The sequence below is a fragment of the Phocoena sinus genome, chromosome 13 (assembly GCF_008692025.1).
Source record: "Phocoena sinus isolate mPhoSin1 chromosome 13, mPhoSin1.pri, whole genome shotgun sequence".
Lineage (NCBI taxonomy): Eukaryota > Metazoa > Chordata > Mammalia > Artiodactyla > Phocoenidae > Phocoena > Phocoena sinus.
In genome coordinates this window covers 81,480,432-81,498,143 of record NC_045775.1, presented here as the reverse complement: position 1 = coordinate 81,498,143, position 17,712 = coordinate 81,480,432, and the positions used below count along the sequence as shown (strand labels likewise).

Here is a 17,712-nt window from a genome sequence, read left to right as displayed (position 1 = left end):
GCAGAGTCACCCTCTCACCTGGCCAAGGGTGGGTCCCATCCATGGTCCCGCCAGGTCCCTGACCAGGCGGCCCCTCACCAGCTGCAGGAAGGACAGGGTCTCCTGTTCGTGGCTCAGCCTCCCGCGGTCCCGGTAGCGCACGCGCGCCCAGCGCCGGCGGCGGCAGGAGTAGTAGGTCTTCTCCACCGAGTTCCAGACCTGGGGCAGTCCCGAGGGCGGGATGCCCACTCCGTACTCCCAGCCTGAGGGACCAGGACACAGCCCGTGGGTGCCCAGGGAGGGGCCCACAGGCTCGGGGGCTCGGACAGGCCTGAGAGATAAGCCCCGGAAGGGCAGGCCGAGGGGGCAGTGCTGTCCCTCACGTCCAGGTCTCTCCGGCCACAAAGGAAGGTATGGTCACACTGCGTCACCCGGTGGCCTGGGCTCAACTGCCCATCTTACAGAGAAGGAAGGTGAGGCTCACAGGCGTCCTGGGACCCACACAGGGTCACACAGCCCGTAAGTAGCAGAGGCTGCATCTTGAGCCCGGGTCTTCCGACTCCCAGCCCACCGCCCCTTCCCTGGAGCCACCTGGGGTGAACCAGGCTCTGGACGCGACCCCAGTTCACGTGCTCGGGAGGCGCTTAGCACCTGCCCTGTCTCAAAGCTGGGGCCCACGTCTGCAGCAAGGGTGGAGGCCCTGCTCTCCGGAGACTGAGACCCCCAGGAACGCAGGCCTGCCCCACCTGACAGCCTGGCTACTTTCAGTTCCAGGCCCTGCCGCCCTTAGCCGCTGCCCAGAGGACTGACCTTCACTGTCCACTGCGTGGTTCAGCTCCACAGCCCAGTTCTTCTTCGCGTGCCATCCTTGGGGGCACTTCACATTCTCCCGGGCCTCCACGGGTTCTCCGTTCTGTGGGTGCACAGAGAGGGCGGGCCAAGGGGCGTGTTGCTCGCCTACTGCAGCCATCGTGGCCTCCAGCCTCCTGGGGCTCCTTAAATTTAAGTTCGTTAAAAATGAAACAAAATTCGGGAATTCCCCTGTGGTCCAGTGGTTAGGGCTCCGCGCTTCCGCGGCTGGAGGCCCAGGTTCGATCCCCGGTCGGGGAAATAAGATCCCGCGTGCCGCGCGGTGCAGCCAGAAAAAAAGAAACAAAATTTAAAGTTCAGTTCCTTACTGAACTTTGAATTCTGGGTAAAAGCGCCACCTTCGAAAGGGGGAAGGAAAGGTGCCCACTCTGTTGTTCTTCCAGTCCCATTTAGGGGACCTCTCCCCACCACCTTGGGATACAAACCCCATCAGTGCTCACCCAAGGTCACACCAGGGAGCAGGACTCAGTTGGTAACGCCTGATCCAGTGCTCTTTCCACTCAGACACCCTGGCTTCCAAGGTGCCCCCCTGGTTGAATCACTTGTCCCCCCGAGCCCCCTGCTCACCACGTCTGTGTTGGGGATGGCGGCAGGCACCCAGGCCCCCGTGGTGTCCCGGCGCTGGTTCTCATACACCTCCTCCAGCACCTGGCTCTTGTTGATGTCTGTGTCCAGGAGGAGCCTGGGGGCAGTGAGACCCCGAGTTCCCAGCATATCTCCTTGAGCTTACAGGCCCCTGGGGTCCTCCTCTGTTGGCTGAGCACTGCCGTACCTAGCAGCCCCACCTGCTCTGGGAAAGGCTGGGCAGCGGGGCCTGGCATGCAGGGTAGGGTGGCGGGCAGGTCCCCCTGTCCTATGCACCCCAGCCCCCAGGACCAGGCTGCAGTGGCTGTGTGCCCGCCTCTCTGGGCTGCTGCCTACTGGCCCTCCTGGGTAAAAGGAAGTGTCAGCTCCACTGCTGCCTGTCCAGGGGCACACAGGCTCCGGGTCCCGCATCCCAGCCTTACCTCCGCTGAGGTTCAACTGTCCATGACCCCTGCCAGTGCCATCCATGGGGCTCCTTGAAATCTTCCTTGGGGAGGGCATTGTGCCCCATGACGTCCGAGAAGCTGGGACAGTGCTGCAGCCACTGCTGTCCCCACTGGTCCTTATACTTGGCCTGATTCTCGTACTGGGGGAGGGGAGTCCATCAGTGCCTGCTGCCACCCCCAGCATACCCAGCACCGGCCCTAGGCCACCCACTCTGGGCTGTAAGCACCTCCCAGAAATGTGGTAGTCAGGCAGAGGGCCATGTGGCACCTGCCCGGGGGCAGGAGCTGCGTTGTCGCTTGTAATGGGACGGCACCGCCCCCGCTGTCAATTGGCACAGGCAGCTGCCACTCGTCAAGTGCTCACTGTGGCTGGGCCCATGCCAAGGGCATTACATGAACTGACAACCCCTTTCAGCCGCACACTCCCATTTCACAGGTGAGGAGACTGAGGCTCAAAGGTCACTTCTACCCCAGGCGGCTCGGCTCTCGAGGAGTGGAGTGGGGTGGATGCCTGCGTTAGAGCCTGGTGGTGCCTGGGGTGCGACCTGTCCACCCCGTGTCACTGCTGACCCTGGGGAACCTGGTCCTGCTCCACCACTGCCCTGTCTTTGCTGCCTCTGGACCTTTCTTCCACATTCCCCTTCTGGGCACGCACTCATCCTAAATCCCTCTCTGTCTCAGCACCTCCAAGTTCTACGATCTATCCACAGCATGCAACTTAGGAACCATGAAAATGTTTTGACAAAGTAAGTTAAAAAGCCCGAAACTCAAAACTTATTTCTCTTCTGTTCTCAGGACCTTCTCCTGAGCCATGTCCTCCCCTCCTCTGATTACAGAGCGGCCTCTGGCCGCCTGCTCACACACCTCCTGGGTTTACGGTTCTAAGGGAACATGCCTCATTTCCGGCCCCTCTGACTGTCCCAGGCCTCCCCCTCCCCGGGACTACCAGGCTGGCCTGCAGGACCCAGCTGGGGTCGGCAGGGGTCCCGGGCTGTCACGCTGATGATGGACGAGACCCCCTGCAAGCAGTCAGAGCCTGGTTCACCTCACACACCCCGAACGAATTGGGAGAAACTCCCTATAAACCTCCGTCTGGGTGAGAGTGACCAGCCCCAGGGGACCATTCAGCTGCCCTCCTGTCACCGCAGCCTATGGCTTGTCAACAGGAGACCTCTTTAGTTTCTGCCGCCTCTCTCGAGCCCCTTTCACGGTTCTCAGATTCTGCCAGTGATGTTCATCTCCACCTTCAGAGCTGGGCTGTTGCCGGGTCACCCTCCCGCCGGCCCCACCCGGGGCCCCGCTCACCGTCTCCGCGGACACGACCACTTCGCCCTGGCAGAGCAGCTGCAGATCCTTGCTGTCGGTCACATTGCCGAGCCACATGCAGACCCGGAGCTGGGCTGGGAGCGTGTCCTTCTTTCCTTCACCCTCTGGGTACTGAGCCGGAGGTAGGTCAGCAACCACGGGGGTGCAGGCCCCCAGGGGCAGGGGTGCGGGTGAGGGAGGGGCACACACACCTGCCCCTTCACCCTGAGCCCTGGGAGCAGGGGCCTCACGCTGAGCTGGGTGATGGCCATAACAGAGGCTGGTACGGGTGCCGCTGGGGAACCTGGGAATGCTCCAGGGAGGACTGGTGCTGATGGTGCCATTGACAACAATGCTTGCTATGCGCCAGGCAACGTGCTAAGGGCTCTGATCCTCACACACCACCACAAGGCGGGCATTATCACCGCCAGGCCCATTTCACAGAGAAGCAGGCTGAAGCCAGACACGGTCAGGAGCTGGCTCCGGCTCACACAAGCCGGTGAGTGGTAGAGCCAAGATTCAAGTCTCAGTGATTCTTGCAGGATGAGAAGGACTCAGGTGGGCCCTTCCACCATGGCGGAAAGGGCAGTGGGGAGCCAGGGACGTCTCCGAGACGGAGGCAGTGTCCCCCACCTGCCTCCCAGGGGGAGGGCTGGAAGCACAGGGCTGTCTTCAGGGCAGGGGACTCGTGGTCAGTCAGCCTTATTTATGGATTGTGTCTGATATGAGGGGCTGGCACCCAAACCTTATAGGTATTAAATATGTAGATAGCAGCCAATCGTGGTCCAGGGGAGACGGGACAGGGACAGGACCAAGTGACGCATCAGGATGACGGAGGGGACAAATTTGAGGAATATTTATGGTGGCATGGACTCCAGGCCCCCACCTTCCTCTGGAGAACTGTTTAAACCCCATTTCACCTGGTAAAGGGCCTGACAGAGAGGAAGTGGGCATGCCCTTGGGAGGCTCATGGGGGCTGCCCGGGGTGGGTCAGGGCTTCTCCCTTGGGACGTCCTTGGCCCTCTCCTCCCCTGAGGACCCCTGGCCTCCCCACCTGCAGGAAGAGGGTCTGCGTCTTCCCACAGAACCTGCCGGAGTGCCGGTCCCCGGTCGGGGAGAACAGGATGGTGTGGGCGGGCACCTGCGCATAGGCCACTCGCTGCTCCCGGGACATCAGCCAGATCATCACGTCCGGGAGGTTTGTCTGGGGCTGCTGGGCGGGAGAGCGTCAGGCCCACGTGGCCGGCTCCACGGCCCGCTCCCGGCCGGAGTGTCCAGCACCCACCTCGGGGAGCACGGCATTGAGGCGGTAGAGCCAGCCCTCCACGGTGGCCACCATGTCCCTGGGCTGGGCTTCCTTGGCCTTCCGGGCCAGCTCCTGCAGGAGGAGGCCGCGGAGCTGCCACCTCTTCCTGTCCAGGTTGGTTGCTTTGGGCTGATCAGCCATGCAGGGCAGTGGGTACCTGTGGCCAGGACCGGGAGGGCGGGGGCTGAGTCTCCATGTCCCTTGCTCACCATCCCGCCCGGCCTCAGTGCTCTTCCTAGACCCAAGATCCTGCCCCGCGCCTGCTGGCCTGACCCGGGGAGCCCTGCCCACCCTCCTTAGGAAGCCCACTCACTGTGGTTCCGGCCCCTAGGTCCTCATCCTTCCCCTTCCTATCCTCCCAGCCCCTGCAGTGGGCCAGGCCCGTGCTCAGGACCTCCTCGTGGACAGAGGTGTGAGCTGTGAGACAGGGGCCAACCAAACCCGGGCGGGAGCGGGGAGGATCCATGTGGGCTGCCGGGCCAGGAGGGAGCCTTACAATGGCTCTTCCAGAACAGGCAGAACCCCAAAGAGGGCCTTGTGGATAGAAGGAGCGGCAGGGGAAAAGGTACGGGCCGGGACTGTGCAGGGCTTGTCTGGACAATGGGGAGGCTGGTTTGGGAGGAGCCCCAGGCATGGGTGTGGGGGGAACAGTGATGGATGGGGAGGTCAGGGCCATTTTGACGGTCCCTGAATGGGAGAGAGGCAGCTCTGTGGTTTGGGGAGAGATCTGCGCAGATCTCATATTTCCTGCGGAGGCAGGGGTGCGGAAGGGTGGTGGTGAGGGCTGTTCTGTAGGGTCCTGTCTGCCCCCCAGACCCTGTGTGAGCCTGATCTGGCTCAGCCCCTGCCCCGGGGGAGGTGCCCACCGCCCCTACTTGCAGTCCTCCATCAGCTCCCTCAGCAGTTTCTCCCACTGGGGGAGCAGGGCCGGGTCCCTTGGATTCTTCATGGATTTCAGGGTGTCCAGATTGGCTTTCTGCCCAGCAGGAGAGAAGTGGCAATTAAGCATGGGGCTCCCTCAGGACAGGCTGCAGGGCTGATTGGCCCAAGATGGTTTCAGCCAGGACTTGGGGACATTTGAGGGGTAACCTGGGGACGTCAGTCGGAAGCTGTCACATGCCCTTGCAACGCTACGATTCCCACCCACCCTCCCAATGGGTGGCGGGAAGGAGCCAGGACAGGGTGGGACCGTGAAGAGGTTACAGGGCCCTGACACTGGGCTCCCCTTCTATCGGTGCGAGAAAGTCTCATCTGAGGCGGGGGCACCAGGTGACTCTCCTGCCTAAAACTGCTCTGCGGCTTCCTTCCTTAACAGTCACGAAGACCTTTTGTGATCGGACCCTTCCCAGCTACCCTGGCCTTATTTCCACCTCACCTCCGGGCCCCCACCACCCCCGAACTTCCTATCACCATGGCTCTGCCCGTCGTTCCCTTCTCTGCACCCCACCACTACCCCCAGCAAGACTCCAATGTCATCTCCTTTTTGAACACCTCCCCTGACTCTCCTCTCTTCATCTCCCCCACCCCAATCTCTCTGCCCCCATGGTTCTCCTGCATCTCCACCGCAGCCCTACTGCACTGCGTACCGCCTATTTGCATATCCGACTTCCCTGCTGGTGAAGACTGTGTCTACCCATCGTCGTGTCTTCAGTGCCTGTGTCTGGCACGTCCGTCTCAATTGGTGTGGAGTGCATGAGAGAGCTGAGTGACCGGGTTCCTAAGACTGCGATTCATTTTCCCAAGTCTCCCATCAATGACCCGGGTCTTTCCCTGTACCACCACCCCGTCCCCCATCCCCACACCACTCACCAGGCGGTCCCGAGTGAACTGGAGGAGGTTGAGGCAGTTCATGCGGAAGCTGACGTCCTCCCAGTAGGAGGTCACGGCCACGACGGGCTTGGTGTTGTACCAGGGCACATAATGGTAGATGTTCCCTGAGACACAGAGACACAAGCAGGGGATGGGGGCTGGAGGTCTGAGGGACAGTGTTCCCTCACTGTGTTCCCTCAGAGGACCTTTCTTGGGCTACTTCATTCCTCTAGGATCTGCTAAGCATCCTTACTGGACTCCTCCTACTGGAAGGTGGGCTGCAGGCCAGTCCAGGATGGATGCGCTTTGCTGAGCACAGCCGGCTGGCCGGAGCATTCACTGTGCTCAGTGTCACACAGCCTTACGGAGTCCCCAGTTTATAGGTGGGAAAACCCGGGCTAGTGATGGGAAGCAGTTTCCCTGTGGTGGCACAACCAGGTGGTATAAAGCAGGCATTCAGTTCCAGAGCCCGTGCCCCTAACTCAGGCAAGATGCCAAGGCCAGGGGCCTGCCCTGAGGTAGGGTCTTCCTTCTGGGTGGTGGGTAGGCACATGAAGAGTGGGTCCTGTGTTCGGGAGCCCCAGGGTTTGGTTGGCGTGGGCAGACATCTGACATGAAGGGCCTGCCGTGCAGAGGAGTGGGGTAGAGGAGTAAGCATGGACACAGCCAGTGATGGGCTTGGCAGGCTGGGTCTCCTGGCCATGATCCTTATTGAAAAGAGCGGGGGACTTCCCTGGTGGTGCAGTGGTTAAGAATCCGCTTGCCAATGCAGGGGACGTGGGTTCAAGCCCTGGCCCGGGAAGATCCCACATGCCGCGGAGAAGCTAAGCCCGTGCGCCACAACTACTGAGCCTGTGCTCTAGAGCCCGTGCTCCGAAACAAGAGAAGCCACCTCAGTGAGAAGCCTGCGCACCTCAACGAAGACCCATCGCAGCCAAAAAATAAAATAATAAATAAATTTATTTAAAAAAAGAAAAGAGGGGGGAGAAGCTAGGTGAAGCATAAAGGAATCTCTCTTTTTTTTTTTTTTTTGGCCACACTGTGTGGCTTGCGGGATTTTAGTTCCCCGACCAGGGATCGAACCCGGTCCCATGAGAGTGAAAGCGCGGAGTCCTAACCACTGGACCACCAGGGAATTCCCAAGGGATTCTTTTTATGAGATGTATTGCTGGGTTGACATAAAAGCAAGAAATCCACAGAAACCAAAAATAAAGTAAAAGCAGAAAGTCTGTGAGGCAAGCGGAAGCAAAGCAGACTTTTGTCCTCTGAGTTTCTGGCAAATCTTGGAGAACCGGTTCTTTTTGATGACTGCCAGGGCCCAGGAGAGAGAGCCGAGCACTGCCCGGGGTGGGCAGTCTAACAGGACACCCCATGTGACATGGGTGGAATTGCATCCCCTGTAAAACTTTGTTGAAGTCCCAATCCCTGCTACCTTTGCATGTGACCTTATTTGGAAATAGGGTCATTGCAGCTGTAATTAGGTAAGACGAGATCGTACTGGAGTAGGTTGGACCCTTAACCCATAAGGACTGGTGTCCTTATAAGCAGAGGAGAGGGACAGAGAGATGACAGGCCTGTAGAGACACAGAGACAGAGGCAGAACGCCATGTGGAGCTGCAGGCAGAGATGCAGTGATACATCTACAAGCCAAGGAGCACCGAAGATGGCAGGCAACACGTAGGAGCTGGGAGAGAGGCGTGGAAGAGATTCTCCCCTGGGTCCGTCAGAAGGAATCAACCCACCAACACCTTGATTTCAGACTTCTAGCCTCCAGAACTGTGAGAGAACTCATTCGCGTTGTTATAAGCCGCCCAGTTTGCAGTACATTCTGAGGGCAGCCCGAGCAAACTAGTCTGCTATGCAGAGCTGGCACTGCAAACCCTAAACCCTCAATCAGTGAGAAAGAATCCACCACACGGAAGAAGACAGTAAGGAAACCCGCCCATCTCCCGCGTGGCTCCGGGTAGAGGGGTAGGAATTTTCCTGAAAATTCGTAACCACAAGTGGGGCCTCACGCAGGTTGCATTCTTCACTCATGCCACCTGCACGGTCCAGAGAAAACTTGACGCAGTCTCTGGTTGGCAGTGCCCCAGGTGACTAGAGGAGGCAAAGACAAATCCTCACTGGAGCATGAAATTTGGGTCAAGTCCCAAAGGATTCCTACAGATAAAGTTCCAAGAAAACGAGCAGCTAAGAAGCAATATACATACCCTCTACCCCAGCAATTCTGCTCCTACGTATACAACCAACAGAAAGGCATAGAACAGCATTATCAAAAGAAAAATGTTCAAGTAGCACTACTCATAACGGTCCAAAATTAGCAACCACCAAAATCTCCTTCAGCAGTAGAAGGCATAAATAAATTACGGTATTTGCACAATGGAATACTATACAGCAATGAGAATAAACGAGCCACAACTGCACCCAACAGCATCTAGGTTTGTGAATGCATTCCACAAATAAAATGCTGAGCAAAAGAAGCCAGGCACAAAACAATACATACCGTATGGTTTCTTTTATATAAAGTTAAAAACCAGACAAAACCAACTGGCAGTTAGGAGAGGGATAGCAGCCCTTGGCAGAGGGGGGCTCAGGGGCTCAGGGGCCCTCTGGGATGTTGGGACTTTGTTTCGTGGTCTGAATGTTGTTATGTGGGTATGTTTGCCTTGCGATAATTCATTGAGCTGGACGCTTTGGTTTGTGCACTCTTCCATAGATGTGTTATACTTGAATCAAAAGTTTACTCAAGAATTTAAGAAAATAGTGGGAGAAAAAAGGCAACATACATAAAATACAGTGTGTCAAATGGTGGAAAATGCTATGGAGAAGGATGAAATGAGGGAGAGGGATAGGGATCTGCCAGAAGTTTTTAATAGAATGTTTGATTACCTAAGGCCTCTCCTGAAAAATCTAGAAGAAATTATGCAGAATGCAGTCCAGAGAGATGAACAACGTGGAAGAAAGATTTTTTTTAATGGTCCATATTAAATGGGCCAGATTTAATAGCTTGCTTTCTTCCTTCCTTTCTTTCTTTCTTTCTTTCCTGCGTTGGGTCTTCATTGCTGCACACAGGCTTTCTCTAGCTGTGGTGAGCAGGGGCTACTCTTCGTTGTGGTGCGTGGGCTTCTCAGTGTGGTGGCTTCTCTTATTGCGGAGCACGGGCTCTAGGTGCATGGGCTTCAGTAGTTGTGGCACTAGGGCTCAGTAGTTGTGGCTCACGGGTTCTAGAGCGCAGGCTCAGTAGTTGTGGCGCACGGGCTAAGTTGCTCCGCGGCATGTGGGATCTTCCTGGACCAGGGCTTGAACCTGTGTCTCCTGAGTTAGCAGGCGGATTCTTAACCACTGCGCCACCAGAGAAGTCCCAAAAGATTTTAAAATGTGCAGAACAGAGTGAGAAGTTCCACAGAGGATAGAGTGAATTCGAGACAGAGCTAGGAAAGAAAAGGGGAAGAGGTAATTTTCAAAGAGAAAGTATTTTATAATTATCCAGAATTGTTGAAAAGACGCCAGTTTCAGACCCTGGCACTGAGTGAATCACTGGAATGATAAATAAGCAGGGATCCATGACTGGGGCTCTCAGATATGAGCATGCCGATACGAGACAGCAATTTTCTTCTACTCTTGGAGAGCATACCAAAGCAACAAGGAGAAGGAAAATAACTCCATTTTCAGCAAAACAAGGAGGCAGATATAATCTGAGGCTCAAAATACACATAAGGGCTGCCAAAAGCAACTGTGAGTGCCCTAGGAGATGCAAGTATTGAAGGGTGGCAGAAGTCACCTGCGGGGAAGGAACAGCAAGACAGGCAGCGAGAGTCACGGCTTGACGGGAGCCGAGTGCAGAAAGTGCCGGCAAAAATCCACCCCCAGAACGAACCCAGGACTCGGACAAGGACATGTGAGCCGGCAAAACTCAGAAAACGAACAGAAAACCACCAAAAACATCACAGGAAGGAAGACCACATGAAAGGAAGCCCAAGGGACATTAGACTCTGCAGATAATCCAGAGAGAGGCACAGAAATAAGAAAAGTGACCAAAATAAGATGGAAATAAAGATCCAAAAAGGGTCAGTGAGAAAATGACAGATATAGAAGAAAACCAAGGAGAATTATTTAGGTCATAACTGGAGACCCCAAAGTAGAAAACCTGAACAATGGAACAGAATATTTTAAAATATAATTAAAAAAAACTCACATGGGAAAAGGATAGTCCTTTTAACAAATGGTGCTTGAAAAGTTGGATACCCATAGGACAATTAATTCAAAATGAAGCATAGAGCTAAATGTAAGAATTAAAACTAAAACATTTTAGAAGAAAAAATTGGAGAAAATCTTCATGATCCTGGGTTGGGCAAAGAGTTCTTAGGTATGACACGATAAAAGAAAAAAAAAAATTGAACTTCAGCCAGTTGAAAATGTTTGCACTTCAAAAAACACCATTAAGGGCTTCCCTGGTGGCGCAGTGGTTGAGAGTCCACCTGCCGATGCAGGGGACACAGGTTCGTGCCCCGGTTTGAGAGGATCCCACATGCCGCGGAGCGGCTGGGCCCGTGAGCCATGGCCGCTGAGCCTGCGTGTCCGGAGCCTGTGCTCCGCAACGGGAGAGGCCACAACAGTGAGAGGCCCGCGTACCGCAAAAGACACCATTAAGAAAAGGGAAAGACAAGCCACAGACTATTTGCAAATCATATATCTGATAAAGGACTTGTATTTAGAATATATAAAGGACTCCTACAACTCAATAATAAGGCGAATGATCCAACTAAAAAATGAGCAGAAGATTTGAATAGACGTATAAACAAAGAAGACGCATGAGTGGCTGAGAGCACATGAAAAGATGCTCAGTATCATTAGATATTAGGGAAATGCAAATTACAGCCACAATGAGATGCATGTCCACAGTAATAAATACATAAAAAGAGGAAATAACGAACATTGTTGAGGATGTGAAGAGACTGCAGCATCACGCATTGTGAGGGAATGTAAAATGGTGCAGGCACCTTAGAAAAGTCTGGCAGTGTCTTAAAAAGCTATTCCACTTCTAACTATATGTCCACACAGAGGCTTGTACATAAACATTCATAGCAGCTTCCTTCATAATAGACAAGAAGTAGAGGTAACACAGTGACCATGAACTAATGAGTGGATTAACAAATGATGAATGATACGTGTGTATGATGGAATACTATTAGGCAATAAAAACGAATGAAGGGGCTTCCCTGGTGGCGCAGTGGTTGAGAATCTGCCTGCCAATGCAGGGGACACGGGTTCGAGCCCTGGTCTGGGAGGATCCCACGTACCGCGGAGCAACTAGGCCCGTGAGCCACAATTACTGAGCCTGCGCGTCCGGAGCCTGTGCTCCGCAACAAGAGAGGCCGCGATAGTGAGAGGACCGCACACCGCGATGAAGAGTGGCCCCCACTTGCCGCAACTAGAGAAAGCCCTCGCACAGAAATGAAGACCCAACACAGCCAAAAATAAATAAATTAAAAAAAAAATAAAAAGCAAAACAGCGAGAGAGAGAGAGAGAGAGGGAAGAGATTTTGGAAAAAAAAAAACAAAAAAAACGAACGAAGGACTGATGTATGCTACACCATGGATAAGCCTCTATAACATTATGCCAAGTGAAGGCCAGATGCAAAAGGCCACATATTGTGCGATGCCTTTAATATGAAAAGTCCAGAAAAAGTAAATACACAGAGACAGAAGGAGATTGGTAGTTGCGTGGGTCCTGGGATGGGAATGCCAGAATGACTCCAAACAAACATGAGGGCTTTCTTGGGGAGATAGGGTGTAAGATGGGGCACAGTGATGGCTGTCCAAGACTGTGAATTTACAAACATTTATTGAATGGTACAAAACAAGTGGGTTTTATGGTATGTAAATTACACCACTAAATAAATTACTAACAAAAGAAAAGAAGACTTGAATCTACCTATTGAAAGATCCACCGTATGCCAGGGAAGACCGCCCCCGGAGGATGAACATGCGGCCACAACCTACTGAAGTTATTGGACTTTCAAGATAAAGAAAGAACCTTTGGGGCTTCCTTGGTGGCGCAGTGATTGAGAGTCCACCTGCCGATGCAGGGGATGCCGGTTCGTGCCCTGGTCCGGAAAGATCCCACATGCCGCGGAGCGGCTGGGCCTGTGAGCCATGGCCGCTGAGCCTGCGCATCCGGAGCCATGTGCTCCGCAATGGGAGAGGCCACAACAGTGAGAGGCCCGCGTAACACCCCCCCCCAAAAAAAAAAATTAAAATTATTAAAAAAAAAAAAAAAGAAAGAGACTTTGGGCAGCTGGACAAAGAAATGAAGAAATCTATAGGGGAAAAAAAAATCAGAAAGAGAAAATGCATTAGTTATGAAACTTTAAGAAACCACAAACTTCTAGAAAGAAACATTGGAGAATTCCTTAATAAATTTGGAGTGGAAAAGATCTAATTATGACTCAGAAGCCAGAAGCCATAAAACAAATGTTTGCATACGTTAAAAAAAAAAGTTTTCATGGGGGGAAAAAAAAACCCAGAACACCATAAGCAAAGCTGTGAGACAAATAGAAGATATATATTTAGAGCTCATATCGCAAAGGCCTAATTTCCTTAATATTTGAAGGGATCCTAGAAATCAATAAGAAAATGGCTAACATCCCAATAGAATAAAAGAGAAAATTATATAAACAGTCAACTAACACCAAGGGAAATACAAATGACTTTTAAACATATGAAAATATGTCTAACCTCATTTATAATGCAAGAAATACAAATGACAACTACACCAAAATACCGTTTTTCACTTATCGGACTGATAAAAATCCAAAAGTTTATGCCAGATATTTTTCTTTTTTTTTTTTTTTTGCTGTATGCAGGCCTCTCACTGTCGTGGCCTCTCCCGTTGCGGAGCACAGGCTCCGGATGCGCAGGCTCAGCGGCCATGTCTCACGGGCCCAGCCGCTCCGCGGCCTGTGGGATCTTCCCGGACCGGGGCACGAACCCATGTCCCCTGCATCAGCAGGCGGACTCCAAACCACTGCGCCACCAGGGAAGCCCCTATGCCAGATTTTGATAAGGCTCTCACATTGCAGGAGTGTACAATGGTACAACATTTATGGAGGATAATCAGGGTGCAGCCAGGAAAAGAAAACATCATACCAGATATTTGAAACAGAGGGGATTTGATAGAGAAAACATGTTTATGAAAGGGCCAAGAGATCAAAAAGGGGAAACTGAAGTTACTGAGACATTAGTAACTAGAGGAAGAAGCTACTACTTCCAGGGCTGGGGGGAAGGGACACAGTGGTATGACCAGAGACAAAAGCAGAGCCATGGCTGCATCACTGAGTTTGCTGCACGGGGTACTGGAACCAATCAGAAAATGATGCCCAACCAGTAGTGAAACTGCAGAGGAGCGGCTGCCTGGCCAAGTCTGGAACCATGGAGAGATGGGAGTTAAGCTGGGATCTCTGAAGAGATGTAGCTACTTCCAGAGACGTCTCCTGAATCAGAGAGAGAGGGGAAGAGGAAGGGGAAGAAGGAGGAGGAGGGGAAAAGAGGTGAGAGGAGGGGAGGAGAGGAGAAGAGAAGGGAAGGGAACAAGAATATCTCCCCTTGGGCTTCCCTGGTGGCGCAGTGGTTGAGAGTCCGCCTGCCGATGCAGGGGACACGGGTTCGTGCCCCGGTCCGGGAGGATCCCACATGCCGCGGAGCGGCTGGGCCCGTGAGCCATGGCCGCTGGGCCTGCACGTCCGGAGCCTGTGCTCCGCAACGGGAGAGGCCACAACAGTGAGAGGCCTGCGTACCACCAAAAAAAAAAAAAAAAAAAAAAAACAGGCAGACAAGGGGGATGCATGGAAAGCCCTCCATGGGTGATGAGAGGGTGAAGCTGACAAAGATGAAAGTGAGATAGTGTTCCTCTAGAGCAGTGATTCTCAAACTTTAGCACGCATCCCAGTCACCTGGAGGGCTTGTTGAAACGCAGATTGCTGTTCTGTTTTCTGCTTCTGTAGGTGTGGGGTGAAGCCAAGAATATGCATTTCTATCAGTTCCCAGGTGACGTTGATGGGGCTGGCCTAGGGACTGCACTTCGAGAAACTTATAGTGCCCCATAGAAGTGTCCAATGAGTATACGTTGGATGAAAGGATGGACGGGTGGATGGGTGGTTGGTTGCGTGATTGGGTTAGTGGATGGGTGGTAGTTGAATGGATGAATGTGTGGATAAGTGGATTGAAGGATGGATGGAAGGTGGGCAGGTGAGTAGTGGATGGTAGCCACATGGCTGGATGGGGGTGGTTCAGAGTAGCAGGAAAGAAGATGAGGTTGGGAAGCTGTGGTGTGGAATGTAGTGTAGAGAAGGACTTGAAGTCAAAACCTAGTTTCAGTTCTTGTCGTGGGTTCACCACCTACTAGCTAGCTGTGCAATGTTTGGCAGGTAACTTCACCTCCCTGAAGCTCACTTTCCTCACGTCTAAATGTGGGTTAACAATGCCTGTGAATGTACCGTGAGCTAATACCATTAAAAGGGCCAACACAGAGCCCGGCATGCACTGGCTGCTCTCTACTCTTTTGTTGGATCTGACTCTTACCATCATATATCACTTGGCTGTACTGTGTGGTGGAGACGAGAGGCTTGTAACTCAGGTCCGTCTTGTTTCCATAGTGACCAATGCTGACCTCGAATTGTATCAGGTCCTTAAAGTTGGGCATCATGGTACAGGAAAGGAAGATGACGCACAGTCCATACTTTTGGCGGTTCTGGTGCTTCTAAAACAACAACCCACCACATCCCCAGTGCGTAAGCCAAGGGATGAACAAGGCTATAGAGACAGGCAGGGAGGCAAGCATGAGGTGCCCACTTTCCTTCAAAAGCTACCTTTGCTTCTATTCAGGGTGACCTAGACCATCACTGAACCCCCGCCCCCCTCAAAATCCTGCCTTGACTCCCACTCACCTGGCTGATCAAGGGAAGTTCCTCCCAGGACTTCCGTCACCTGGCCCCCTCCACCCAGCCGGCCCTGGCTCCTCCTCTTCCTGAAATCGGGCAGGAGGGTCTTCTCCCTGGTCAGGCTAGACTCTGAGTTGGGCCACCCCCACCCCTCTCCGTTTTGCCTAAATGCCCCCCATCGGATGAGACCGAGTGTGGGCAGGGGTGCGGGGTGGAGGATGCATACACACACACATCTGCTCTTGGCTTTTGTCAAACCCCATCCTCCCACCATGAGTCCGTCTGCTCAGGTCCTCTGTCCATCATGTGAGCCCCTCTCTCATTTCCACTGTCTACCTCTGCCCTACTTATGCATTCTCCCAGTCTGCTCACTAGCTCAAGTCTCCCCCTCTTAAAAAATAACCCTCCTCCCATCTGAGCCACTATCTAGCTGTAACCTGATCTTATCTCCTTCAACTTTGCAGCCAAGTTTCTATGCACTTGCCTCTATGCACCGTCTGTAACTTCTCCCTCCCGCCCAAGGCAGCCTGGCTTCTCTCCTGACCCAAGGCTACTGGTGTCTTCCTAATAACCAGCGCACGCTTTTGGGTCCTCAGCCCTTCTCTCCTCCACATTCAGATCGCTGCTCGCTCCTTTCTGCAACTCTCCCCTCCGGAGGCTGCCTCAGTTCTCCGCTTTGCAGACTCCCCCTCCGTCTCTCTGCAGAGTCACCCTCCTCCTCCTCCAGTCTCATAGGCTGTGCTTCCTGATGGGCTCCAGCCTCAGCTCCCTTCTCCTTTCACTCCACCTACTCCCCAGGGCAATTCCTCCAGAACCTTGGATAGATCCTTGGATGTGTGTTGATGACACATCTGGCTGTCTAGCAGCCTTGAGGACTGGTCTTCGTGGGTGTCTCACAAGCACACGTCAAAGGTGGGACTCATCATCTCCCCCAGACCTGTTCCTCCTTTGGGGAGCCCATGTTGATGTACGCCCCCCACCTTCCCACCTCATCACCTGAGGCAGAAAAGGGGAGTCAGCCTCACTTCTTAGTGTCCTGTCGGTCAGTGGCTCTGATCGTTGTTTCCAGAGGGTCTCTGGTACCTGCTCCCTCCTCTCCAGTTCTCCTCCCCTGTAACTGTGTCCCCATTCCTCCTAAGTGGGTGGCCCAATTTACTCCCTTCCAGTCTCTTCCTGACTCTGTTCCTCCTGCCCCTTCCTGCCTCAGTGACCCTCCTTGGCCTTCAGGAAGAAATCCAGGCTCCTTAGAACATCATTTCTCCTTAACTGGATTACACATCTCTTAAACTGAAGCCTTGTCTTTACTGGGTCCCCTAACCTCCTGGGATTGGCACGGCAGGAAGCCCCCATAGGGGCTTAGCAAAGACTCAGGTGGATCGACCAAACATCCTCACACATCCAAAAAGCTCATTCCACTGCTGGCCAGGGCCTCTTGCAATGTCAGAAGCGGGACCCACAGCAGACCAGGGGCAGGCAGAGGAGCTCCTTCTTCCTGGGTTACCTGGTTCCTGTGGTTACCTCTACGCTGATGACATCTCGGGAGAGGTCCTTCATCACAGCATCTTGACGGGACTTGACGTGGGTGATTAACTCCAGGAAGACTCGGCCTCGATAAGCTAAACCGTCCTTAACGATGTCGGGAATAGTCTAGTGTGACAGGAAGGAAAACGGCGAGAAAAGGGATGAGAGAAAAAAAAAAAAAAAAAAAACCAGGAAAGTCTCCCCTGAAACCTCTGTAGGAAGGACAGGGTTGTCCTGTAACTTCCTACCTAGGGCTGACCACAGTCCCAGGGAGGAATTCCAGAAACTCCAGTCACGGCCATGCCTGGAAACCTCTGGGCCCTGAGCCATCTTCTACACCCTTAGGTCCACTCTTCCCCTTCATGCAGTTCTACCTGCTGGCCCACCTGATAGGCCCTGTTCCTGGTAAACCCTTCATGCTTGGAGGGGACCGTGGCACCTATTGAATTATCCCAGCCTGGCCAATCAGGACAGGCCCCGCCTCCTCAGCAACAGTGATTGGTCAAAGGGGAGCACACATGACCTAGGAAGGCCAATTAGAATGCTTCCCTGGCCTTCCCTAGTAGAGGCTTCTATGGTCCTCTTCCCAGCAGGGAGGCAAGACTGCAGTAGGAACGAATGAGGCCCAGGAAAGAGCAGGACAGATGAGAGATGGAGTGAGCATGGGAGAGTCTCCTAATGGCATTGAGGTCCTGGTTTCTGCAGCTCTTCCTCACTCAGATTCCTTTCCAGCCCCATTCCCTTCTTTTGCCAATTGGCTTTCTGGCATTTACCACCAGTCTTGAATAACCCAGGGCTTTTCCACATTTACCTGTGCTGTTTCTTTTGTTGCCTATGACGTTCCACGTGCCGAAACTCTTACCTGAGGTCTCATCTCAACGTCCCTTCCTCAGTGATTGCCCAGAGCACTCCATCTGTTCCTTTCTTGTGCCACAGCACATGCCCCGTATTT

The 17,712-nt window shown here is 53.5% G+C and overlaps 1 protein-coding gene across 1 annotated transcript in view; it reads right to left on the bottom strand.

Moving 5' to 3' along the window:
• Window positions 1–17,712, bottom strand: part of FER1L5 (fer-1 like family member 5) — a 52,516-nt gene that overhangs the window by 12,898 nt on the left and 21,906 nt on the right. The window contains exons 18-28 of the mRNA XM_032652664.1: window positions 16,758–16,886; window positions 14,881–15,058; window positions 6,301–6,425; window positions 5,367–5,467; window positions 4,471–4,648; window positions 4,240–4,395; window positions 3,186–3,317; window positions 1,857–2,020; window positions 1,417–1,531; window positions 790–892; window positions 64–242 (exon numbers count right to left, since the gene is read on the bottom strand). Coding sequence (XP_032508555.1) covers window positions 64–242; window positions 790–892; window positions 1,417–1,531; window positions 1,857–2,020; window positions 3,186–3,317; window positions 4,240–4,395; window positions 4,471–4,648; window positions 5,367–5,467; window positions 6,301–6,425; window positions 14,881–15,058; window positions 16,758–16,886 — 1,560 coding nt within the window. The remainder of the gene's footprint in view (window positions 1–63; window positions 243–789; window positions 893–1,416; window positions 1,532–1,856; window positions 2,021–3,185; window positions 3,318–4,239; window positions 4,396–4,470; window positions 4,649–5,366; window positions 5,468–6,300; window positions 6,426–14,880; window positions 15,059–16,757; window positions 16,887–17,712) is intronic.